The 27,054-nt window shown below is 30.0% G+C and overlaps 2 protein-coding genes across 2 annotated transcripts; one reads left to right on the top strand and one right to left on the bottom strand.

The window, feature by feature from the left end:
- The first annotated feature begins 14,803 nt into the window (after window positions 1-14,803).
- On the top strand, window positions 14,804-21,598 carry LOC101497422 (putative ABC1 protein At2g40090). The gene is made up of 11 exons (XM_004500427.4): window positions 14,804-15,040; window positions 15,388-15,542; window positions 15,654-15,779; window positions 15,914-16,009; window positions 16,155-16,255; window positions 16,494-16,530; window positions 17,816-18,034; window positions 18,482-18,593; window positions 20,015-20,286; window positions 20,647-20,760; window positions 20,932-21,598. The coding sequence occupies exons 1-11, from the start codon at window positions 14,863-14,865 to the stop codon at window positions 21,145-21,147; spliced, it is 1,626 nt and encodes a 541-aa protein (XP_004500484.1). The 5' UTR covers window positions 14,804-14,862; the 3' UTR covers window positions 21,148-21,598.
- A 660-nt stretch (window positions 21,599-22,258) lies between these two features.
- On the bottom strand, window positions 22,259-25,417 carry LOC101497302 (cation/H(+) antiporter 15-like). The gene is made up of 3 exons (XM_004500511.2): window positions 25,226-25,417; window positions 24,138-25,142; window positions 22,259-23,592 (listed from the first exon to the last, which is right to left on the bottom strand). Exons 1-3 carry the CDS (start codon window positions 25,415-25,417, stop codon window positions 22,327-22,329), a joined length of 2,463 nt encoding a protein of 820 aa, XP_004500568.1. The 3' UTR covers window positions 22,259-22,326.
- Window positions 25,418-27,054: the final 1,637 nt, after the last annotated feature.

Raw genomic sequence — 27,054 nt, forward strand, 5'->3', positions numbered from 1 at the left:
ATACATTAAGATGTCCTTCTTCTTTTCCTGGTGGCATTCACATTTGTTTGTCCATTTACAATACGAAACGATGGATTAATCCAAATTCCCTCATCATGATCATCTCTAAGATATAAACCATCATCAGTTGAATCAATTTCATGTGGTTGTTGTGATGTTGCAAATAAAAGATCATTACCAACATCTTCATCATTATTGTTATCATCACTTATTTTATTGGTCGATAGGACAACAGACCATTTATCATTAGAAGGATCAGTGACATAAAACACTTGTTGAGCTTGCGACGCTAAAATAAAAGGCTCGTCTTTGTATCCCACCCTATTAAAATCGACAAGCAAGAATCCTGACTCATCAATCCGAACGCCATTATTATTATCGACCCACTTGCAACCAAATATGGGAACACGAAACATTGTGTAGTCTAACTCCCATATGCGCTCGATAACCCCAAAATATGATAGATTTGCATATATTGGGTTTTTGTCTTTTGCACTTGAGACATGCATCGCTTCAGCTACGAGAGTGACTCCACTATTTTGCATAGTGGTCTGATCATCTTGTTCTTTGGTATAAAATGTGTAGCCGTTAATAACATAACCAGTGTAAGAAAAGACATGTAAGCTCGGACCATTTGCTAGCCACCTCAATCTATTTGAAATTGATCCGGGGTCTATATCAAATTTTGACATTATGTGATTTTTTAACCATGTTACAAAACTTCGATTGTGCTCTCGAGTTATCCAATTTTGATTCCTATTCATGTTCAAACGAGATAACTGATCAATGTGTATTGTAACATACGGTTGAACCTCATCATCATTGTGCAGAACATACAATTGTGCCTGCTCCCATTCTGTCCTTGATATAGTCAGTAGTCTCCTTCCAGTTATCCCTTCTCCTGATAGTCTTCCCGAATGACGAGACATGGGAAGCCCTATGGATTCAACATTGGACAGATATTCAGTACAAAATTCAGCAGCCTCTTCAACAATGTATCGTTCAGCAATACAACCTTCTGGTCGACTTCTACTTTTTACGTACCCTTTTAATATTTTCATATATCGTTCTATCGGATACATCCATCTCATATAAGCTGGCCCACAAAGTTGTGTCTCCTTAACCAGATGAACAGTAAGGTGAACCATTATATCAAAAAACGATGGTGGGAAATACATTTCAAGCTCACACAAAGTAACAACAATTTCCCTCTGCAATGTCGGTAATTTCTGAGGGTCGATCACTTTACTACAAATTTCCCTGAAGAAGAAACATAATCTAGTTAAGGCTAGTCGAACTTTTTCAGGTAAAATGGAACGTATACCTATTGGTAGCAAATGCTCCATTATAATATGACAATCATGGGTCTTCAAACCTTTTAACTTGAGGTCTTTCATACAAACCAAATTTTTAATGTTCGAAGAGTATCCTTCTGGAACTTTAACTTCGTGTAGAAATTTACATAAAACAATTTTTTCCTTTCTAGATAGAGTATGAGCGGCTGGAGGTAGATATGTGCGATTTCCTTTCTTTACTGGAGCCAGTTCATTTCTTATTCCCATATCGACCAAGTCCAATCTTGCATTGACGCCATCTTTAGACTTTCCTGGAACATTGAGTAACGTACCAATAACACTATCAAATACATTTTTTTCAATATGCATCACATCGAGGAAATGTCTTATATACAATGACTTCCAATATGGCAATTCAAAGAAAATTGACTTTTTCTTCCACCCAGTTTTCACCAGCTCTCCCGCAAAAGGTTTGCCAAATTTATTGGTCAAACCTTGTACTTTTTCAAGTATTTGATATCCAGTCGGTGCTAAAGGAGCTTTACCTTCCTCTGATTTTCCATTGAATGCATTTCTCCACCCACGATACTGATGACTATAAGGTAAAAATCTACGATGTCCAAGAAACACATTCTTCTTACAATGTTTCAACCGCATCCAATTTGTACTCTCTTCACATATAGGACATGCACACTGACCTTTAATGCTATATCCTGATAAATTACCATATGCTGGAAAATCATTAATTGTGCCGACATAGCCCTCAATTGAAACATTTATTCCTTATCCCCTTCAAAAATTCCAAACCTGTTTCCCAACAAATTTTTAAATTTTTAATTAAAGGAGTCAAGTATACCTCGAAATCATTCCCCGGTTGTTTGGGTCCAGAAATTAACAGAGACAACATCATAAACTTACGTTTCATACATAACCATGAAGGTAAATTATATATTACCAAAATCACAGGCCACGTGCTATGTGAGATGCTTTGAAGACCACGTGGATTCATTCCATCAGTAGAAAATGCAAGTCTTAGATTTCTGGACTCTATCCCGAATTCAGGATACTCGTGATCAATTTTTTCCCATTGTGGGAAATCTGCAGGGTGTCGAAACATTCCATCTCTAATTCTTTCATCTGCATGCCATGTCAAGTGTTTTGAATCTTCTTCACTGCGATACATGCGCCTAAATCTTGGTATTATACGAAAATACCACACGACTTTTGCTGGAGTAGATTCTTTCTTCTTATATCGAGACACATTGCATTTCGGACACGCCTTAAGTAGTTCATATTCGTTTCGAAATAAAATGCAATCGTTAGGACACGCATGAATCCTTTCGTAACTCATTCCAATAGAACACAAAATCCGTTTAGCCTCGTAGGTTCGACTGGGAAGTTCATTATCATCTGGCAACATATCTTTTATGAGTGTTAATAATTCCGTAAAGCTTTTATCAGACCATCCATTACTCGCTTTTAAGTTGTACAACTTTAATATCGCTGACAGTCTTGTGAATTTAGTACAACCATTATATAATTCTTTCTCTGCATCACTCAACAAACTTTCAAACATTTTAGGACAATCTCGAAGATCTTCTTCAACTGCTTTTGCAATCTCATCAACTCGGTCCGGCTCATATGTATCTGTATCGAAATCAGTTGAAGCATATGTAGAACTATTCTCAAAATTAATGTTTCCTTTTTTTTTCTCACCATGTCTTATCCAACATGTGTAGCTTTGATCAATTCCATTACATACTAGATGTCCTTCTAATTCATCTTCTCTAACACGTTTTCCAAAACAACATTTTAAACAAGGACAAACTACTCTATTTGGATCTTTTGCATTCTTCACTGCAAACTCAACAAACTCCTTCACTCCAATTTCATACTCTTTTGACAATCGATTGGCTGAAATCCATTTCCTATCCATATTATACCACCTATATAAATGCAGTAACAAAAATAATAAGCTTTCAAAACATATCAACAAGTTTCAAAAAGAAACCAATATCAACTAACAATTTCAAAACAGAACAGATCATGTGGTATGAGTTTATATATATATATATATAACAAAACATAACAAATCATGTGTAAAAAATACCTGAGACAACGTAGATGGCCGCACAGTACGCAGAGGATATTAGGGTTCCCAACGTATATAATTATTTGAAAGATGTAGAGGATATGAGGGTTTCCAACGTATATAATTATTTGAAAGATGTAGTTTACAGCGCTTGTGAAAAAAGCGATGTAATAGGTAGTTAAATTCAATGAAAGCGCATGTATTTTACAGCGCTTGTGAAAAAAGCGTTGTATTAGGTAGTTCAAATATTTGAAAGCGCATGTGTTTACAGCGCTTGTGAAAAAAGCGTTGTAACTGATACGCAAAAGCGCTTCAGTTTACAGCGCTTTTTTGACAGGCGCTGTAAAAGCCTTATAACGTTATGCGCAAACGTTATATGACCTACAACAGCGCTTGTCAACAAAAGCGCTGTAAAAGGCTCCGTTATTTTTAAAATATATTTACAACAGCGCTTGTGTTTAGCAAGCGCTGTAAAAAGGGCGCTGTTAAATGTCATTTTTGGCGTAGTGAACATAGTATAATAACAATCTAAGTTAAAATACAAAACAGACATTAGTGTGCAAATTAGACCAGAATTTAGTTGACTAGATTCTAAATGAGAATTTAAATTACAAATTACAATGCAAAGTAAAAACAATTCAAAGTAGGTAGTAACGATCTATTTAAATGATAAAAATATGAAATAAAAAAATAAGTAAACAGTTCGAAATTATAATATGAAATTTATTTCCAACTTGAAGAGATCAAATTATTAAAAAAAGAAAAAGGAAATAGTAATCAAAATAGAAAAAGAAAACAATAAAAATAATAAACTTTGTTGCCTCAATGGAGAGAAACAAATTTTGATAAAAAAATCGAGACAAAGAAATGGAGAGGAGGTCATGACAGTGAGAAACGATTGAGATAGGGAAAATGAAGGAGTTGTGAGAGAAAAAAAAAATGCGAGGAGAGAAACAATTGTGGGTTGTGGTGGCAAACAGTGAAACAGAAAGCGAGATGAAAGGCGGTGAGGTGGGCGACACAATTTCAATGAGTGTGTTGTGGGCGGTGAGGTGAAAACTGAGGAGGAGGAGGAGGAGGAGGAGGAGGATTATACAATACTATCAATACTAGTGTGCGTGAGTGAATAAGAGGTTGTTGTGATGAAGTGAGACGGTGTTTGTGTGAGGATATCACTAGGATTTGGAACTGGGCTTAATAGGTGAGGAGTCTGATTGTTGTATACAAAAAAAGTTAATTTATTGGGCTAAATTTTTATGTAAAAAATAAATATATATAAAAAAAATATGAATAGTATTGGTTTAGTTTGGTTCAATTCGGTTCGGTTTTTATTAATTTTTAAAACTAAAATCCAATACTCAAATTAATAATCTTTGGTTTGGTTTTTTATCCAAACAAAAAATAATGGATAATTTTCGCGTTGATTTGATTTACGTGTTTAGATTCATTGGATTTATTTTGTTTACTTACACCCTTAAAAAGACAAGCAAGTGACATAAACAAATTATCACTTTGGAGATTTTAATAAAAAGTTATTTAAAAATTCCACATAGGTTTTGTTTAAACAAAGTTAAACGGAAAGTTAAAAAAAAATAGTGTATGTATTTTATAATATTTAAAAGACCTATTAGTTAAAAAAAATTAAAAAGTTGATTTAATACAATTAAATCATTTAAAGAATTGCATATTGTATTTTCTTTAATTTGAACTGCACATCAAAGTTAAGTTCCCATTTCTTTTTTTATTAGGGTTGGAAATATGACGATTTGTAAACCATGGGCCTGAGCAAATTCAAAAATATTGAATTTGAATTTGTTCTATTACTTATCATAAGCCCACGTTTTAGGTATACTCTGGTTTTTTTAAAGTTTAAAATTCTATTTAAATGTATGCTTCAATATTGTTTTTAAAAAGTCTACACCACTCAAGGGGTGATTGATGTTCTATTTTGTAAATAGAATAAAATTTTGAAATATCAATGAATTTAATTTATATTTTAATATTTAATATAATCTTTTAGATATTCTAATATTCTACGATTTATGTTCAGTGTGATCTATTTACACTCTATGTGTAATATGAACTTTATTTTGTAGTTTCACATAATATTCAATTAGAGTAGTTACTCTTTTTGTTGTTTGACTTATAACATAATTGACTTAAATACTTTGATTTATTAAAATAATAGATGAAATAAAACACTTATTTTATACCCCCATTTAATTATTCCTTCCCATACAAATTACTCTAACAAATAACACAGACTAAATATTCAGTTAAGGATGAAATTAATTTACACGAATTAGAAAAATAGAGAATAGTTACGAGTATAATAGAAAAATAATATTTTATTGATATTGTAAACCAACATATAAATAAGACAATAATTGTATTAAAATAGCTTATACTGTGGGATGAGGAGGTATTAAATTTAGGTCTTTAAAATTGAATGGGACTTGATAAAATATGAATCAAAGCATGATAGGAAGGACTTTAAATCGATATATGAGACCGTTTTCTAGTATAGTTAAAAAATACCAAAAAAATTCTTTTAGATTATTTTTTAGCTCTCTTCCTCACATATCTGATATCTCCCATATAGGTGCAAATGTAAATTCTACAATTTTCTTCAACAACTTGTTACTTGATCAGTAGTGGCGGTTGGGTAATACAACTTGTGGTTTTAGGTCTATATAATAATTATTTATGTAGACTCATGTTTTTGCTATTTATTTAGGTATATTGTATTTTTTAATTCATTTAGTAACTTTGTTTTGAATATCGCCTATTCTTACAAATGGTATATACTCATCAATTAAACTACATTTTAGTTTGAAAAATCTTTATATAAAATTTATTGAAAACAAATTTAAACAAATATGCAAAATAAAATCTAATGAACTAATGAATAATTTTTCTATAAAAAATCATCTTAAAAAATAATATTATTTTTTTAGTGTTTTATTTACGGATGTAATATCTATTATATTATTTAAAAGATGGTTTATGTAATTAATTAACACTATATGTCAGACCCTAATAGAGTAATAGGTATCTGAATAATTAATTGTTGAATGATTGATTTCCACGAGGCACCCTGATTGCTTGCCACAACTCAACACACTTACTGTTGAATAAATTAAATTTTGACAATGTTAAATGCAATATTTTATCACTAAATTTGTCCTACAATGATATTTTGTATATGAATTTGTAGATGTTATCAATACATCATTTTATTTAGGCACTAGATAATTTAATTAATAATAACGTGACAACGAATTAAAAAAAAAAAAAACATAATATCTGGAAAGGCGAAACGTCTTTTTTGCTGACACAAAACCTAACTTCTTTTTGTATATAAAGTATTTTGTGATTAAATCTTTTTAATCCATAGTTGACCAAACATATTGTTATTCTTTTAATCCTTATCCAAGAGTCGGTTGTGTGATATAAACTTTTGTGTTAAATATATAAAAGGTAAATTCATACATATATAATTATAGCTTTAGTGACAAAGGTTGAAGACTCCTCAAAATATCTTAGAATCTTTAATCAGATGGAAAACAACACACAAAGCTTTAGTTAGTTAGGAAGAAAAAGGATCCTACGTCTTATATGGAGACAAGGTTAACACGTTATTAGTCTTCTTTTTTTAATTTGAAAACAAGAAAATACTAGTAACACGCTTCTATAAGAGAATTATTCTTATGATTCTCCGACATCATCTGAATATTTTATTTTTAAGAGGAAAAGATTCATAGTTTTGTGAGTTCTTTTCTTTTTCTCATCGAAATAGGCACCTTTGATTTTAGTTTTCGATTTGTAAATTATTAAGAATCAAATACAACTGGTCTAGTGCAAAAAATGTGTAATTCAATATTTGCATCCGATTATTAAATATGTCGAACTGAATTGTCTTTTATATATATATATATATATATATATATATATATATTGTAACTCACTAAAATTTGGTTGGTCCATCTATTTGATAAATATTCTAAGTACAACTGATTGTTGAAAACGTGTGTTATAAATTTGAAAATTTTATTTACGAACTCTATGATAGAGCTTAGAGCTTTTTTATCTTGATATTCCACGAAAAGTTCATGAAAATAAATCGTAAAAGTTCATAATTTAAGACTTGATATTTTCTTAAGTGCTAATTATTGTTACGAAATATCACATGAATGGTTGGATATTTATTTTGTTTTTATTTTCTTTATTGAAAATATCTTATTTCATCTCACTAATAATATTGTGTTTAATACAAAGAGGTATTTCTTATTCAAATATGGAAATTAGATTGAGATGTGGCTATTTTAGCAAGAACATACACAACTTCAATTATTTGTCTCCTACATAATTCAACACGAGAGTTTACATATGAAAATAAATAAATATAAATTTTTAATATTGTTTAATAATATTACGTAATTTAATATTGTCAAACGTTGGAGTGTGAAAAATACCAATTACTACTTTCGAATCCAATTCAAAGCTTATAGATTCTAGCTGTAATTGGTGCACCCATTCAAGAGACGAAAGTAACCCACAACCATACCTACATAGACTATAAAGTGAAATGTGAACTATTTTGTTTTAGCTTACACAAAATTTAAAAATTATTGATAGCAGTCTAATCATAAAAAAATCAATAACTCATGTGAAAATAATATATTATTTTAGCTTTTGACAACGTTGTTCCAACATCTATTTTGTTTTGTTATATAAATAAAAATTAATGTTCGTTGATTATAAAAAAGAATTAAATGTTGGCTGCCTTGCTTTATTAAAGTGTTTGTGTTTTTGTCAAAACAATTTATTAAAGTGTTTGTGACCCACTTCTTGATAATGAATTCGTGCAATTGTGTCATAGTATATAATAATAAAGCTTTAATTACATTTATTTGCAATTGAATCGTCATAAAAATTGTAAAAAAAAACAAAAAAAAAAATCATCAACAAAAGACATACATAAAAAATGACTACTCCTACGTCTCTAGTGGAAGGGAGGGGACTATAGCCTTATAACTACCAACTACCTACTTTGTTAAAATTCCCCAAACTCAACTAAATATATATACCCTTAGGCTCCTGTGGTATCTTGGCACGAATACCACTGCAAGCACAAAGAAAATATACGATAAAAGAAGGTTGGTAATTTCGTGGCAATATATAATTAAAAAGATGATTGATCCTTAATTTAAACTAATTAGCAAATATTTCCGGGAAAATATCCGTTGGATTCGAATGCAACATCTAGTGACGTAACTCGATAATGATGTGTAGACACATAATGAAAGATCACAGAAATGTAGATTCACCTCATTAAAATTGAAACTTATGGGTTGCGTGGGTGTCGTATTAGCCAAGGGATAGACATAATCATAGACACGCATACTACGCGGAGAAGTTAGAAGAGATCGTGAGATTTATTAGGACAGACGTAATTGCTTCATATGATACAAATAAGAATTGCCATTTTCTAGAAATATATATACACACGGGTGACATCTATTCGTTCAATGAATAACTCTACGATGACCTATTGTATTTAATAAATTGATATAAATAAATAATCTTATTAATTTCATTGTTAAATAAAAAAAATTACTTACTAGATCAACTCTATAACTTTTTTTTAAATTTTAAAATTGTTTTGTATTTTATTACATAATTTTAAATGGATCAACAATAAACTTAAAAAAAATATAAGTTAATATTGAGGGTTATATTATAAATTTTAAATTTATATAAAATTTTGTGTGTTTGATCATTAATGTCGGCTATTGAGTTATGCAAGCAATTCAATAGTACAAGACTCAGAGTTGGTGATAAGGATGACCAACATAATTTGCATCTATGGATATCCATTAAATTCGTCCTGATTTGGGCAGAGAAAATACGTTTTGATTGAGTGTAAATGCAGATTTCTCCGAAATTAAAACTCAAAGGTGGAGATGAGTTTGGGGTGTCGATGTTCACTCTGCACCCGCTCCACTAATAATATTATTGTCATTTTTAAATTATATATATATATATATATATTCAATATTTTTTTTAATATTAAAAATTATAATATTTTCTCTATAAAAAATATAATTTTAATATTTTATTATTGTATAATAATAATAATTTTATAACTTTTAAATTTATTATTATTATTATTATTATTATTATTATTATTATTATTATTATTATTATATAATTTATATTTATATTTATATGAGGGCAAGTGCAATGGAAAAACCCGAACTCCGTCACGACGAAGATGTAGACTTGAATTTCACACTCTAATATGACCAGAGGCAATGGCAACGGAGGCAAGTTTTCTCCAATTAGTCAAGTGAGGGAGGCAATGACATGTTTGATTGGTGAGGCCCCATATTTTTTTTCTTCTTTATAATATAATAAAATGAGAGTTATTTTGAGTTAAATATATTTTTAATTTCTACAAAATTACAATATTTTAAGTTTAGTCCTTAAATTAATTGTATTCGCTTTTAGTTTCTATTATGATTTTATAGGGACTAAAAATATCATTTCTTAATATAAATAAAAAAATTCAAAATAAGGTAAAAAAAATTGGACTAAAAAGTTGAGAATTTTTTTATAGGGACTAAAATAAAAATTTGAAATTTTATAGAGACAAAAATTTATTTTATTCCTTTTTTCTTTAATTATTAAAATTGTACTTTTTTATTAAGGGATTAATTTTTAAAATTAGAACAAGGTCTCTAAAATATTTAAGACAATCATGTTGATCATTAATATATTATATCAATAATCAACGGTTGGATTAGTAAAATTTATAATTTATATGGAGTTATTAAATGGTATAACTCATCATAGAATTGTTCTTAGAATCAACATCTTTTTTTCAAAAATGGATATATAAGATATAAATTTAATTATAATTTTGGTCTCTTTATTTTTACTGATTCGTAAAATTGGTCCCTCTATTTTAAAAGTTGACAATTTTGGTTCATCTATCAAATTTTCAAATTAAAAAATGATAATTTGACGTATTTTAAATAACGTAATATACAATTTCATGATAAATAATCATCTAGATGTATTAATTATTCATATGTCATTCATTAAATTACAAATATGAAAAATTTATAAAGTTAAAAGTTAAATTTTTATGGTGTTTTATTATGATTTTGTGGATGTTAATTATTATACATCGTCATATCATATGACATGTTATTTAAAGTATGTCACGTTATTATTTTTAAGTTAAAAATTAGAAAAATATATTAAAATTATAGTAATAAAAAAATAAAGGTAATGAAAGAAAAAAATATCCTAACTCAAAAAGTTCCATTATTTTCCATATTATCAATTCAAACCTCCCTCCATTTTTATGTGTTTTTTTCAAAATATATGAGAACTTTTTGAAATATATAAGGCGAGGATAACTCCTCCCCCAAATTAAAGAGGTTTCTACCATGCATCCCTATACCTTAACCTTCCACCTACATTTTACATTAAATTACTTTTTTGTCATTTTGACTATCTGTAAAACACTCAAAAAAAATTTAATACTCATTTTTTCACCTCCTATTTCGAAACTTTACAAAATTCTCTCTTACATTCAAAAGTATCCAAATATTCTAAATAAAGTTTTTTCCAAAAATTGTTCAAACTTTCGAAGTTATATGTTCGAAATGAAGTTTTTTTAGAAATTGTTGAACTTTTGAACTTTTTGAATTTTTAGAAATGAAAATTTTATAGATATTGTTGAAACTTTCAAACATTTTAGAAAATTTTGAAATGAAAGTTTCAAACTTTCGAACATTTAGAAATTTTTGAAATGAAAATTTCTAGACTTTTCAAACTTTCGAGGATTTTGAAATTTTCGAAATTGCAAAAATTTTGAAATTTTAGATTTGTTAGAAACTTTCGAAATTAACAATTTACTAAAAGTTTGGCGTGAACCTGAGCGTTTTTAATTCTTAATATAAACTTTTCATTTATATACTTTTTTTATTTATATAAACTTTCTATTTTTTTAATTAACAAATTTTCTATTTTTTTATTTTGAAAAATTCGAAGATTTACTGTTTCGAACATTTCAATATTTTGAAAGTTTTGAAAAAAATTAGAAATTAACATTTCGAAAGTTTCGTATTGATGGAAACTTTCGAAAATCTGAAGAAAAAAACCTGTTTCAAAATTTTAATGTTGTTATAAAGGTTTGAAAATTTTAAAAATAATTATTTCAAAATTATGAAAAATTCGAAATTAAGAAAAATTATTTACTTTTTATAATTCAAAAATCTGTAAACTTTCAAATGGTGGCTGATTTATGTAAAGATTTGAACGAGCGAGTGAAAAAATGATTACTAAATATTTCCTTAAAAAATGTAGTTTCAAGTGGATTGGGGGTGGGAGGTTAAGGCGTGGAGGTGCTATGTATAAATTTCCAAATTAAATTTTAAAGTTGGGCCTTTTGCCTTTTTGGGCCTTTGCCCTTGTAATTCAACAACCTTCGGCCTCTTGCCTCAGGGCTTTTCACTATTTCAGAATGAGACCCTCTACCCCTATTTTTATATTTATACTCCCAGAATTTTTTAAAATATCAAAAATACCTTTTTTTTCTTTTCATTTTATTATTTTCGGAAACAATAAAACAATTTTTGATAGATAAAAGGTTTCCGGTAATTTCAGGAAAATTATTTAGAAGAATTCCGTTATATATAGTATTTCCGAAAAACTTTTTACAAGTTTTTCGGGGTATAAGGTATTTACTGGAAAACTCAAAAAAAGATTTAGGTACAAAATGAAAAAATGTGTATTATCGAAAAAAATTCTTCAAGTTTTTTGGTACATAAGGTATTTCTGGAAAAGACAAGTTTTCCTGTACACACTTTTTTTTAATAGACCATAAATTAATAATTAACACACCATAAATACACCATTAAATAATTAATACATCCTAAATAAATAATATACCATAAATAATACATTATAAATAATATACTATAAATACACCATAAATAATTAATACACTATAATAATTAATAATTAATGTATCATAATTAATATACCATAAATAATAATTAATACATTCGACCCTCACCCTCCTACTTGTATCTTCCTCATGCTCCTGATCTTTCTCGTGTACAATCTGTGTACCCATCTTCATAGATATATTTTTGCTACAACTTTGCCATCTATACCATCTTTACCCCTACTTACTAGAAAAAAAATTAATTAAAATCAATTCAATTAAATAAATACTAATATAATAAAAAATTAAAAAAATTATTTTAAAAAATATTTATAAAAAAAAAATCAAACAACTACTGGAAAACTTGTGGACGAAGTTTTTCGGTAGCTTTCGGAAATGTTACAGTTTGTGTGTTTCGGTAGTGTATTTTTTCTGGAAAACTTGAAATAAGTTTTCCGATATGTACCAGAATTTTTTTTTCAACTTTTCCGGAGTTGAAGTTGTATACCGGAAAACTTAAAAAAAGTTTTTCAAAAAAAAAGAATTTTTTGGCACTTGCTTGTTCTGAAAATATTAAAATAAAAAAATAGTAATTTTTTATTACTATATATGAGGGTATTTTAATCTTTTCCTTTATATTTTAGGGTTATAAAGATAAAAGAGAGGGTACCGAATAAAATTTTCTTTCAGAATATGTAATTATTTTGATTTAAAAAAAAAGTGTAATAATTCTCAAATAATTCATGTTTTAGTTTTTTAATTATACATATTTTCTTTTACAACAACTACTACATTACGACTGCACTTATGCTTATTAATTAACATGCTTTTAGTTTTTAAAATAAAATATTTTTAATAATCGTAATTGATTGATAATGTATAAAATTAAACATTATAAAACAATTCAATAAAATAAAAACAAGGATCAGACTAAAAATAAACTAATTTCTGTATGATTTATGGAACAAATTTTCATGTTAAAAATTCTAATTGTAGTTCAACACACACATATCATTTTAAGACATGAAAATTCAAAAAAATTAATTTTTATATTAGGACATTTGTATTAATTATTTGTATAATTATTATTTACAATGTTAATAATGTATGGCATTTGCACTATTATAGTTAAAAAGATAATAAAGTGGGTTAGTCTAGTGGCATAGGTTTAAACTCTGCAATTCTGCATATAGTTAAAAAGATATGAACAATTCTGCATATAGAGATAGAAGAAAATGACTTTGTAATACATATATGTATTTTATAAATATTGTAATCCTTTGAAAAGATAAATTTGTAAATTTGAAGTATCAAAATAACTGCATGTGTCCATACAAAAAAATGTGTGTAGTGACCAAGAAAATTATTAAGTTTGTTGCATATATTATGGTTGAGATATGCAAAACAAGTAGCCACATATCACACATCAGATTCGGTGAATATGTTAAACATGAGCCAGAATCCTTGTGAGTTGTCTATAAATTTTGTGCATAAAATTGACTTCTATCTAATATTTTAGAAATATATTTAACTATAAAAAATATGTTATGAACTCTTATGATATTCAGAAGATTCCTTTAGTGTTGTTTACCCCTATTTTGTTCATAAAACATAAATTATCTTCAACAAAATAAATCTATCAAAAGAAAAAATTATATAATGTATAAATCATGTACAAAATTGAAAAATTAATGTATAGAAAAAAACAAAGAACAAATGAAATTGAAAAAATTTGTGTTTTTCATTGTTCCTTAAGAGTTTTGATACATTATATTGTTTAACCTCATATTGGTAAAAATAAATACACAAAGACAAATGATAAAAATATTGTTATCAATTAACCACGAAGAGAGAACAAAAAATAATAAATGAAAAATAAATTTTATTGACCTAGGAAGGAAAACTTATTAAGATTTGATATTTTAGGAGAGCTACAAAATCAATATTTTTCGATGACCAAGTCGACATCACAGTCACCAAATTTTTTACCCTTACTCAAAGAGGTGACACACCTATACTTACTACCAACATTTGCAAAAAAATAAATAAATAAATAAATAAAATTCAGAAATGAAATATTAAATTGCAAAGAAGAAATAGATAAATTGTAACAAATATATAACTGTAGATCAAATAAGAAATTTAAGAAGATTAAATTATTTTTTATTATCAAAGAATTGAATAATGAAAAAAATCAGAAAATCTCATTTGATAGCTAGAAATAAACACTACACATATTTCATGTATTTTACAAATACAAATGTGAAGTTTGAACCAAACAATTTATATGTGCCATAATTTGAAATAGATTTCAATACAATTGATTTTTTCATTTAATGAATATTATTAATATAATATTAATTTTTGAATTTGAATTTTTTTATAAATGTTATTTAATTAAGGATATTTTTTATATTATTCCAGGCATTAGGTATAAGACATTTGCAACTGTAAACCGTGCCACAACTACTTCACCCGTTTTATTTATTTTTCACTTTCCAATTTCACGCATGGGCTTGTTATGGCGCGCAGGCACCAAGCTATCTATACTAGCATCCGCCATCGGCGGCGGCACCGCGGCGGCGCTCATTGCCACCTCCGACGACCCCGCAACAGCCCTCAAGCTCTCCACATCCATCCCCCGTCGCCTCTTTGACGATGCCATCGCTGCCGCCAACATTGTTTTCGGTACTGTAGATCTCACAAAACCTTCGTTGTTTCCAATGTTTATATGAAATTTAACAAAATCTATCTATTTTTCCCCCTTCTCATAATTGGAGTTCAATTCTATTTGTTAAACTCAATTGATTCATTAGAATGAGTGTTTAAACCTGATTAAGGGTTTAAGTTAATGGAACTTGTTGAAAATTGACGTGGATTGTTTACACTTTTGGTAGAAGTAGTTAGAGATCTAAATTTGTGCATGATTATTAATTGTGGATTTTGATGTTTGTGTATAGGTTAACATAATGTTCAGTTATGTGAAAATGAATGTTGGATTGATTGTATTAGTTCTGTTTTTGTATTGTGGTTAGATTATGAATATTCACTGTGGGGAATCCCGGAAGGGAGTAGTGAGAGGGAGAAAATCAAGCATGAAGTTCATCTCCGTTCAGCGCAAAAACTTCGAGACCTGTGTTTTAAGAATGGAGGGATTTATATAAAGCTTGGACAACATCTTGGGCAATTGGTATATTTTGGTTCCATATGTGTTGTTTTTTAAGAGATAAAAGATGTGACGAATACTGACTTTATTAATATAATCCCCCTTGTTTGTTTGTTTGTTTATTGTCGATGATAGGAATACTTAGTTCCTCAAGAATATGTTCAGACCATGAGGGAGTCCATGCTAAATAAATGCCCGGTTTCTTCATATGAACAAATATGTGATGTATTCAAGAAAGAGCTTGGAGACACACCAGATAAAGTATTTATTATCTGTTTCGTTACTTCTTGATAAATGTCTCATTTTTTGCACAATTAGTTTCGTGATTCATGATGGGGGTTTTTCTTGAAAAATGTCTGTGTTTTGGTGGATGAATTTTTTCTTCTGATGTGTAGATATTTTCTGAGTTTGATCCAGTTCCAATAGCAAGTGCTTCCCTTGCACAAGTTCATGTAGCTCGCACACATGATGGCCAGAAAGTTGCTGTGAAGGTTCCAGTTGTTACTAAATTTTATTGGTTATTTATTATTTTGAAGCATTTGGATCTGTTTTCTTCAGTTTGACTTGAATACGAGTATGTGTTTTATAAGCTAAATTTATTGTTCATTTATATGCTATATATCTGTCAATGTACAGGTCCAACATACTCACATGACTGAAACTGCGGCTGCTGATCAAGCCACTGTAGAATTGATTGTGAACACTCTGCATAATTTTTTTCCTAGTTTTGATTATAGGTACTGCTGTGATTCTATTTGCTGTTAAAGTTTTATCAGATCATGACTGTGGGAAATCTTGAAGCCATCTATATCAGCAACATACTAACCACAACCGATAAATGTGTATTCATTTGATTATTTAAAAACGGAATGGCCTAAGTTGTCTATAGTATGAGTTATTAATCTTTTATATCCCCAGCTTCTTTGCAAGTTTGCATTGATGATCTGTTGATGTTCTGTTTACTTCTGTCTGCAGGTGGTTGATTGATGAGATTAGAGAGAGTTTACCCAATGTAAGACGCTATTTATCTTCAAAGCAATACCTATGCCTACAAAATATGTCCATGTTTATTTGGTGGTTCTTGCCTACTGGACTGAATTTATATGTCTTAGTTAATGTTATTGTCATTTTCTTAGCTATCAAAATCGAATTCATAATCAATGCATACTTTAGTATGATTTTCTGCTTTTTTAATTTTTAAAACAAAGATGTTGGCATGTAGTGAAAATTGCTGACCAAAAGTTGACGAGAACCTTAGTTACATGTTATAAATTAAATTACACTTTATTCTATGAGTCAATGGTTTCAGAGAAAGCCTAAATTTGGAAAACTATACATTTTTATGCCTGCCTTTTCCCCGACTAAATCATGAAAGGTCTAAGGATTATTTCTTCGGTTTGTATTTAAAATTTTTGCTTGAACTATTGTGCATTCATGCGGAAATCCTCGAACATTCATATCTCATAAGTTAACTTTTGTGTTATGGTAAGGTTTTCATGTCAAGTTGGTATCTTATATTCATTTTCAATTTCTGCTTGTTTCCATGAACTTTCATTTTGTCTTTGGGGATTGGATTAGAATTATTTGGCTCCATTATATTCTAGATTAAAACCTGGACCTGTTTTTATGTGAATGTAATTCTAGTTTTACATAATTATCTTGTTAACCTTATTATTTTACAGGCAAAATTACTTTGTTGGTTTTTTATCATAATTTCCAGTTTCAAGTTTGTTCTTTATTTTTTTTTATTCAATTTAGTCTAATGTTCTAAATCGTTAACAATATTGGCCTAATTGGCTTAATGTTGGCTTTCTACTCCAGCTTTTTAAGTTTTGATTAATGCAGTGGATTGTGCCCATGGCACACTTGCATTTCTCATTTTAGATGGTCCAGTTATTTGTCTCAAAGTTAATGTTTTTGGACATGCATGGTGAAAATGAAAATAAAAAGACGAAGGAGTAACTTGAAATTATAAATTAAGATAAAGGATCAATAGAGTAATTTTTCCTATTGGATATTTGAATGGATGCAAATCATTATGGTATTTACAATTTGGTCTTGCATAAGAATGTTTCACTAAGTATATATAGCAGCACCATCTTTGATATTGTAACCACATACTATATGTTAGCATGATGAGTATCTGTTTCTGTCAGGAATTTTGCTTGATATATGTTGGACTCAGTAGTTTTGTGATTCTTATTCAGCATTCTTGGGTTCTTTTTTTGTTTCTTTCCATTTTTCTCTCCTTTTTCCAGATAATTACTAATTTGGTTTGTTAATATTATGACCACCAGGAATTGAACTTTTTAAGTGAGGCAAAGAACAGTGAGAGGTGTTTGGAGAACTTCCGCAAGTTGTCTCCTCATATTGCAAATTATGTATATGCACCAAAAGTATATTGGAATCTGAGTACCTCAAAGCTGCTTACAATGGAATACATGGATGGCGCTTATATAAATGATGTGAAGGCCATCAAGAAACTAGGGATCCATCCACACGAACTTTCAATATTGGTTAGTTCTTGCTTATTGCTTCATTATAGATGCTTCTACTACAAGTGGTGGTATTGATAGTGTATAGTCCTTTTATAACATGTTGCTACTTGTTAGTGTTATGATATCTCTGACCACATATATTAAAAAAGTTAGGCAAGTTAATGAGTGTTTTGATTTCCCTCATTCAAGTGGTACTCTATATAGGTTATCAAGAGAGTAAAGGGTAGCCTAGTACCATAAAGCTCCTCGTCCCTCACTATGTGTGTAGTCCATAGAGGGTCAGAGTCAGACTCATTATGGGTCTACAGTAGACAGTCTCGCCTTGTATTTTCAAGTGTTTGATTCTATGACTCAAACCGGTAATTAGACCACTTGGTGACATGGTAACGAACCCAATTGTTACCCCAAGTTGTTCCCTTTGTTTACCTACAAAATAATTTACTAAATGTGATTGTTATTTTGCAGGTTAGTCAAACTTTTGCTGAAATGATGTTCAAGCATGGGTTTGTACACTGTGATCCACATGCTGCTAATTTATTGGTTCGCCCATTGCCTTCCAGCAATGCTAGTTTTTTGGGTAAGGTTTCCTTTGCTTGCAAACCTGAACTCTTTCTATAAATCTTTATAATCTTGATATATAGACTTTGCTTTGTGCCTTTTTAGTTCTCTTACACTTCGGTTTGCTAATTCTGCTCTTAAGTAGGAGGATCCCTCTCACTATGTAATTGGATAATAATAACACAGCCTTGGACAATTAAGTTTGGATCTTCCAGGAGATGCTTTTTAGCACTAACTCTAGAGGCAGTGAACATCTTAAATCTAGTTTCAAGAACTATTGGGGAGTTCCATTGATTTGATCTTGGGGCTTAAGAAAATTGTTTTGGACATTGAAGAGAAAATAATGGAAATGGTTACCATTGACAAATGCCACAATATTGAGCATTTGAAGAATAAGTGTAGTGAATGGATACAATCAACTTGTATCCAAAAGAGAAATTGAAAGAGAAAGCAGGAAAAGATATGGAAATGAAAGGAAATGCACTGAAATTCTTATTGGAGTATATCCTGTAGGTCTGGCTAACCTGCAGGACTGCTCAACTAGGTAAATTCTAAGAGTTACCTAAGTTCTCTCATGTAACTTACAAGTCACTCCAGAATTCACTAACCAATTCATACTCGCCTCCCTTATTCATATAACCAGTGTGACATCTTTTATAGTTAGTTAGTTAAGGGGAATGTAAACTATTCCCTACCGTTTAGCCTATCTCTCCTCACGTAAACCCTCTTTATGAGTGGTCTACTCCAATTCACCACAATGCTTCCATCTTGTCTTTTAGGTGAAATTGTGGAAAAAAGCATTGCATCTTGTATATTGATTTCCAAGTGTTTTCAAACTCTAATAAGTGTGCTATTTGACGAGGACCTCAACTAGTTAAGGCGTGATCGATGATTCAGCCTGGGTGGCAGTGACTGTGGTTGTTCTTCCCCCTCCTTTCGCTGCTTTAGTGTTACTATCCTCCCTCATGTATCTCCTTGACCTGAAACCTCCTGTACTGTAACTGTGAGTGACTCCTCGGCTGCATACTAGTTGCATGAGTCCTCCATCCTTTTATTGAGGATAGTACTTTTTTTGTCGTTACCCGCACAGCTAAGCTAAAGTCTCTACCTGGTGGAGTCTTTATTCGGGCTTCACCTTATTTGTAAGACCCTCTATAAACTCCTATTCCCTTCAGGTAATCTTGTTTGGAAATCTTAAAGGGACCTGCTTAAACCTCTAACACTCCTGATACCCCTACACCTCTTATTGCTTCAAGCTCAGCAGCACCTTGTATGGGTTCTGCACCGTGTTTCCTTACATATTAGTGATCTTGTTCCATTAATGTTTGTGGCCTGTTTACTCAAACGCAATCTTGTTTTTAGAATAACTGCATTAATATTCTCTGTTTTACATTTTTTATTTGTAAATTTTGTTATATTTATTTACTTTCACATGCACAGGCTGGAGAAAACCACAGTTGATTCTTTTAGACCATGGACTCTATAAAGAGCTTGACTTTGATACAAGAACTAATTATGCTGCACTATGGAAGGCGCTGATATTTGCTGATGCAAATGCAATCAAGAAATACAGTACAAAGTTGGGTGCTGGGGAGGATTTATATGCGCTTTTTGCTGGAGTTCTAACAATGAGACCTTGGAATAGAGTTGTTGACCCATCCATGGATCATTTAGTTATACAGGGAAGTGAGAGTGACCGTTCAGAACTGCAGGTAAGATTATGGTTTAAGAATTAAGGAAAATAATTTCTCTTAGACATCTTCAGTCATAGGTTCATGTTCCTTTGGATTATATGCATGCAGTTTACTTTTTTGCCTTTTAACACTCTGAATCATTTCATACCCATGTTTATGCTGGATATCTTACCAAATGCTCTCAATTCTTAATTCTTATGTATATCCTATATTATGCAGTTTAACCACCTGCTTTTTATGGAACTGTTCAATTACAACACAGTTCGTTATTTGCTAAATATGCTTTAACAAGATACAATGATGTTGATGAATTTTTTTGCTTGGCATGTTGAGTCGTGATGAAAAAGAAGCTTGAAATGACTCCTAATTGTTTTGCAGATGTATGCTTCTGAATATTTCCATGAAATCTCGGAGCTTCTAAGGAGATTACCACGTGTGATTCTTCTAATGATGAAGACAAACGACTGTTTACGGGCAGTCAACAATACGCTGGTACATACAATACCATGTTTTCCATCTACTACCATTACTAAACTTGTGATTGAATGATTAGTACTCTTCAAACAAAAGTAGCTTGTGTAAGCACATAAAAGTAAAAGTAGCATTTAAGAATGGTCAAGTTGCTATTTCCGTTTATAATGTTTTTGTTTGGGGTGTCATCAGTTACAGGGATCATCTCTGGAGACATTTTTAATCATTGGAAAGGTTTCTTCTGAGGCTGTCATTGAAGCAAAAATGTCACAAAGCAAATCACTTTTAACTTGGTTTAACGTGAAATTGGATAAGATTTTGCTGGAAATACGGCTTTGGGGAATGCAAACGGCCTTGTGGCTTTTACAACTGAGGAAGGTGTTGTCTTGGTCTCACAAAGCATCATAAAAAGAGCCAATCATAATTAACTTTTTGGTACATTTTATTTTACTTATTACAAATATGGTCGTATATTCTTTGTCTCTGTGGTCAAAAAGCCCTTCCCAATTTGTGCCATTGTTTGAGCATGAATTAACAAATTGATTCTTAGTGTGTGGTTTTTATGTTTGGAGCCTCAAAATCATGTTTTGGCAAAAAATACAAAGATTTGGAGGCTTTTCAAACCGAAATTAAACATGCACTTTATATCTTAATAGATATAGTCTAGTGGTGCAGAATGTTGTAAATCCCAATTAAAATGGGAAAACTGCACTGGAAAAAAATTGATTAGCTGACATATATATATATATATATATATATATATATATATATGGTTGCAAGTGTAACTATTTGACGATTCAATAGCATTCAAATAAAGCTCGTGACCTATCATAGTATATGGTTACATTTTTTTTTCGTATTTAGTTATGGTACTCAGTTGAGATTTCCAAAGATATTTAGCTTGTTGTACAAGAAGTTGGTTGTGGATCATTTTCCATTTCAGAGAGGAAAACTATTATTAACGATATAAATAAAAATTTGCACAAAAAATACAAATGAACTAAACGCAAAGCTATTGACTAATTCAAGGCAAGCTATTATCGACAGGGTTAAACTTAGAAACGTCTGGTGGTGTAAGTTGTTAGTTTGACAAACTAGTTGGACTTAAATCTTCTATAGAACTTGCACGGTGCAATAGGCCAACATCTGTGGAGACGGTTAGATTTAGACTCATTTGTGCAGCTGTTTGTTGTAGAGGATTCAAACACTAGGTAATGGTCCAATAATTCACTAAATACTTAGTTATATTTAGAAGAATTATGACCAATATGATCATAATGATGCACTTATAAAATGAACAAGTGAAAATTGTACATTTTAATCCTTGGATGATCATTACAGTCATTGTGTTTCACATCATTGTAGACATTATGTTCATGAAAAAGGTATGTTTAAATGCATCTTAAGTTACACAAGAATGGTGTGAAAATAAAAATTTGAACCCATTCTATTTTCTTATCATGAACCATCAATCCTCCTAATTTTTCTCCTACTAACAACAAACAGTTTCAGGCAAAAGCCAAAGCCATTCCTCATATGATATCGCATCACCAACAATAAAATATTAAACAACTATTGTTGATGCTATTATTCTATCTTCACATAAACTGTCTCAGAGTCGCTACTACTATTATCATCATCGTTGGCAGACACTTGACTATGATGTTGAGTAGTATTCTCAAATACCATCCCTCCAAAACCATATTGTTGTACAACAAGTAGTGACGAACATGAACCAAAACTATTTGATGCCACCATGTCCCCTATAAGTCCAAGTTCAGGACAATCAGTCCATTTCACTAAATCTGACAAGACCAAAGAATTTCTACCTGTCCCTTGTCCTAGAATGTATAAATCATATCCACTTTTGTCCAATTCATTCAACACTTCAGGAATGTCTTCCCAAGAATTAACTTGTTTTTCTGAATAATGTATAGAATCTTCATTGTTCACTGCTTTGAGTCTAAAAGAACTCACATATTCATCATCAAACTCCTTCTGTTTTTCCCAATCTAACACTGTAGATAATAGTCCTTTAGATTCTGATTGTTGTAATGGATCAACTTCAGCAGTCTCTCCCAACAAATAAAATCTCACAACGGTTAATTGAATTCCACGATGCTTTGACATCCTCCATGCAAATGCTAAAGCTTCGCGATCATCAGGTCCGCCAATGAAAATCATAAGTATGCGTAAATTCACTTTGAACAAAGAACCAAGACCGCGATCAACAAAGATTCCAACAGAACATGGTGCATCTCTCATCACATTTTGGTTTATGTCTTTAAATGCTTCGTTGGTTGTTTCTAGAACACCTTGTATACTTGATTGTTTGTGAAAAGGAAGGAGAATCAATGTTGTTTGCTTTTCCTGTGCCACATTATGTATGTCTTTGTGAATGGTTGAATAGGTAGAAACTGCGGAAAGTGTTTCAACACTAGCGTTTTCATTTTGCTCTTCATAGTCTTTGAAAATGCGTGTTATGCTCTCTAAGTCTTGTACTGAGTTTGAGGGGGCTTGTGATCCACTTTGTTGTTGGTTGTTGTGTGCTGCTAAAAGGGATGTTGTGGTTTCTGTTATTTCAACTAGTTGAAGAGAGAACACACGTAAAGGAGAGAGTTTTATGGCGTTGGAAGCTTCAAGGATGTTGATCATTCCTGTAGCGTGACAAGGGTTGTGGACACAAGCCAAAACTCTCAGCTCAGCTTCAACCTTTAAGTTTTGTATCGTCCTAAGCTTATTTTGCTTGTATAACTTTCTTGGTTTGTATATGGCATTGATGATAAGAGGCACTACTACTGTCATTAGAATAACAGATACCAATGTAATTGAGAAAGACTCTTCACTCAAAATCTGATAGATAAAAAAAGAAGCTATTTAATAATCATAATTTGAGTAACAAATAATAATTTGGAAAGTATCCAACAACCATAATGCATTTTATTGTAGAGAATAAAAAAAAATAAGCTATATTATATATTTGCAAGATTTAAACACTAAATCAACAACTAAAATATTATGTCCCTATATTTCTCCGATGAATGTATCCAAGGTATATTATATATGATTATTTATTATATGTTAGTTCATCTTATTCAACCAATGATCTATTGATTCGACTAATGGTCTGCTAACTTAGCGTCTCAATTAGATCGATAATTGATCCAAATCTATTAACACATTCGAAAACACCAAGTTGAACTATGACTTAGATAATAACTAGAGGTATTTGTTTAAGGGTTCCAATGTATCAACAATTTATTTACTAGATATTTCATTATACTATGTACTTGCTAGCTAGCACTCTCACTACTCAACATTTTAATTGAATGGCATGGAATGAAAGTAACATATTATGCATGAATTTGATTTAACTCTATTAATGGATATGTATATACCTGCTTGTCCCATGCAATGTTGAGCATTATTAGAGGTAAGATGCCTTTGGTGTTCATAAGAATTCCAATAGCCACACCATCAAGAGCAGGCATGCCAAAGAATTGAGTTGCTAGGACAGTGCTTAAAATCTTGGAGATGCATGACAAGAACACAACTAGAACTACAAGGACCAAACCTTGAGATCGTATGACATCTATTATTTGGAGTCTTACACCACAACTAGCAAAGAAAAGTGGAGCAAGATAAACAACTCCAAAACTCTCTGTCTTATCTATCAACAAATCAGTAAATTTACCGGAAGGTAACATTATTCCATACACCAAAGCTCCAACAACAGGGTGTGTACCAAGAATATCAGTAACAGTTGCACAAATATAAGCTCCCATAACAACAAAGAACAACTGGTAATTGTCCCACTCATTCTGATTGGTTTTCCGAACGATTAACTGAACCAGACAAGGGCGAATGACGATGAAACAAACAAGGACAAATAGTAATGTACTTAGCACTGAATAGATAGCAACTTGTTCATTGAGTGCAAAAGGAATCAAAAATGCAAACATAACCCAATTGAAGAAGCCAGTCATCATTGCTGCTGTTAAAGCAACTCTACCTAGACCTGTATAGAGGAGTTTCAAGTCTGTAACGATTTGAGTAACAGTAGGAAAACCTGTGACAGAGTAGATTAAGGTCCAAAACATATAAGCTTTACGAGTGTTGTAATGTGACAAAGACTCAGGAGGTCCAGTGTACATGCTTTGAAGTAAAGTATATACTGCACTCCCTATTACCATTGGAATTATAGTTCCTGCAACAGCAATGCTTGTAGCTTTCTTTCTTGCTTTTATGATAGTTTCCAAGTTCATGTCCAAACCAGCCAGGAAAACATAGTAAACAAGTCCCAAATAGGATATCGTTTCACTCGTTATCACCGACTTTAGAGGGATCAAATTTGTGAAAAATTTGTATCTCCCAAGTATTTCAGGACTTACCATCAGACCTACCTGTTCATATTTCACAAACTTCTTATTAGAATAATTAACTAAAATGGAACAAGAATACAGAACAATAACATGTAGTTAATTACCAATATCTCAACAACGAAGCGAGGTTGATTGAAGGGTCTAAGGAGGTAGTATAAACCACGATTACAGAACAATGTGAAAGCAACTTGAGCTGCAAAATTAGGAAGGTAAAATACTAGAACACTTTCACTTTGCCATATCTCATTGCCATTTGACACAGTTGTTTCGTAACATCCAGAAACATGGGGTCGCATATTATATTTATCACCCATAATTAATGTTCACTTTATTTGCATATATGATGATGATGATGATGTAATGTTATTGTGTTTTGATTTTTCCAGGACAAATAAACCTTTGTACAAACACACAAAATAATCATGTAGGAAACCTCTAAAGTAGCTATATTAATATAAGTGAACATAGACAACAATGTCATGTTTTTGGGTGTCATTTTCTTACAATAATAAATAAACAATCTGTCTCATGTTACTAAGTTATAAACAGTAACTGATTTCGTTAGCTGTTATTAGTCATTCCTCTTTGTCTTGTTATAATTAGTTAATTACTATTACTTGGGCTTTTAGGATATGTTTGCCATGGCTATTTTTAGTTTTAAAAGCTACATCATAATTGTAACTAAAAATAAGAACTTTAAAATTAAAGTTAAAATTCTATGAATTGAAAAAAAAATATTTGTAGGCTAAATATCGTTTGGTAAAATATATATTTTTATAAAAAAATTGTTGTTTTATTAAAAATTACGATAAATTTATGATATATTATTAATAAACATATGTTTTAATAATTATTATAAGAGTGAATCACTATTTTAATTATTGAAAATGTAGAGTGATATTACTTTAGTCTTTTATTTAATTAAAAGTTTAAATTAATTCTTGAATAATCAAAATAACATGTGAATGATATAATTTACTCTTCAAATAGTCTTTGATTGTTACTATATAAATTAAAATTACTAACGTTTTGATATTTTGAGAATTAATTGTATTTTTAAATAAGTTAATAACTAATATGAACGTGTCTAGCACTTTTAAAATGATGGTTTATTTTATAAATAAAAGCACACTTTTTTTAAGAATTTTTTTTAATGATTTTTTAGTTTTTTTTTTATCTATGCATAAACGTATAAGATATTGTAGAAATTTTCTTCTCTAATTGATTAATTAATTAATATATTTTTAAGGAATTTATTTATCTCTATTTACAAAATTCTTTTTTAATTTTCAATTATATCAATCTTTCTTTGGAAAAATACTCTTATTTATCAGTTTGATAACACATATTTTTTAAACCAACAAAAATATTATGCTAACAACATAAATTAATTGTATATTTTAAATAATAAATAAGTAAAATAATATTAATTATTAATAAATTTAATACCACTGTAAATGTATAATTTATGTAATTTAATCAATAGCATTGTCTAAATAGCCTAAAAAACTATCAAATACAAATGCATAAAATTTTACATTCTTTTGATCAAAAAGTGACATAAATTTTTACATTTTATTAAAAGAGAGTATTATTAGGTCCATTTGAGATTAAACGAATTCGTACAAAATTTGTGAAGACAATAAAAGATACAATAAAGAGATAGAATTCATAAAAGATTGTGTGAGGACAATAAAGAGATAAAATATGATACACTTATTTTATCTTATTTTAATCTTTTATTTGATTTATCAACCTCAAATAATATACTAATCAATTTTTTAATGAGTGAATATATAAATTGGTTTTTAAAGTATAAATATTGATTAGTCGCTCAATTTTATAAATTGACAAATATATATATATATATATATATATATATATATATATATATATATATTTAAAATATATATAAAAATATATTTTATATATA

The sequence above is a fragment of the Cicer arietinum genome, chromosome 5 (genome assembly GCF_000331145.2).
Source record: "Cicer arietinum cultivar CDC Frontier isolate Library 1 chromosome 5, Cicar.CDCFrontier_v2.0, whole genome shotgun sequence".
Taxonomy (NCBI): domain Eukaryota; kingdom Viridiplantae; phylum Streptophyta; class Magnoliopsida; order Fabales; family Fabaceae; genus Cicer; species Cicer arietinum.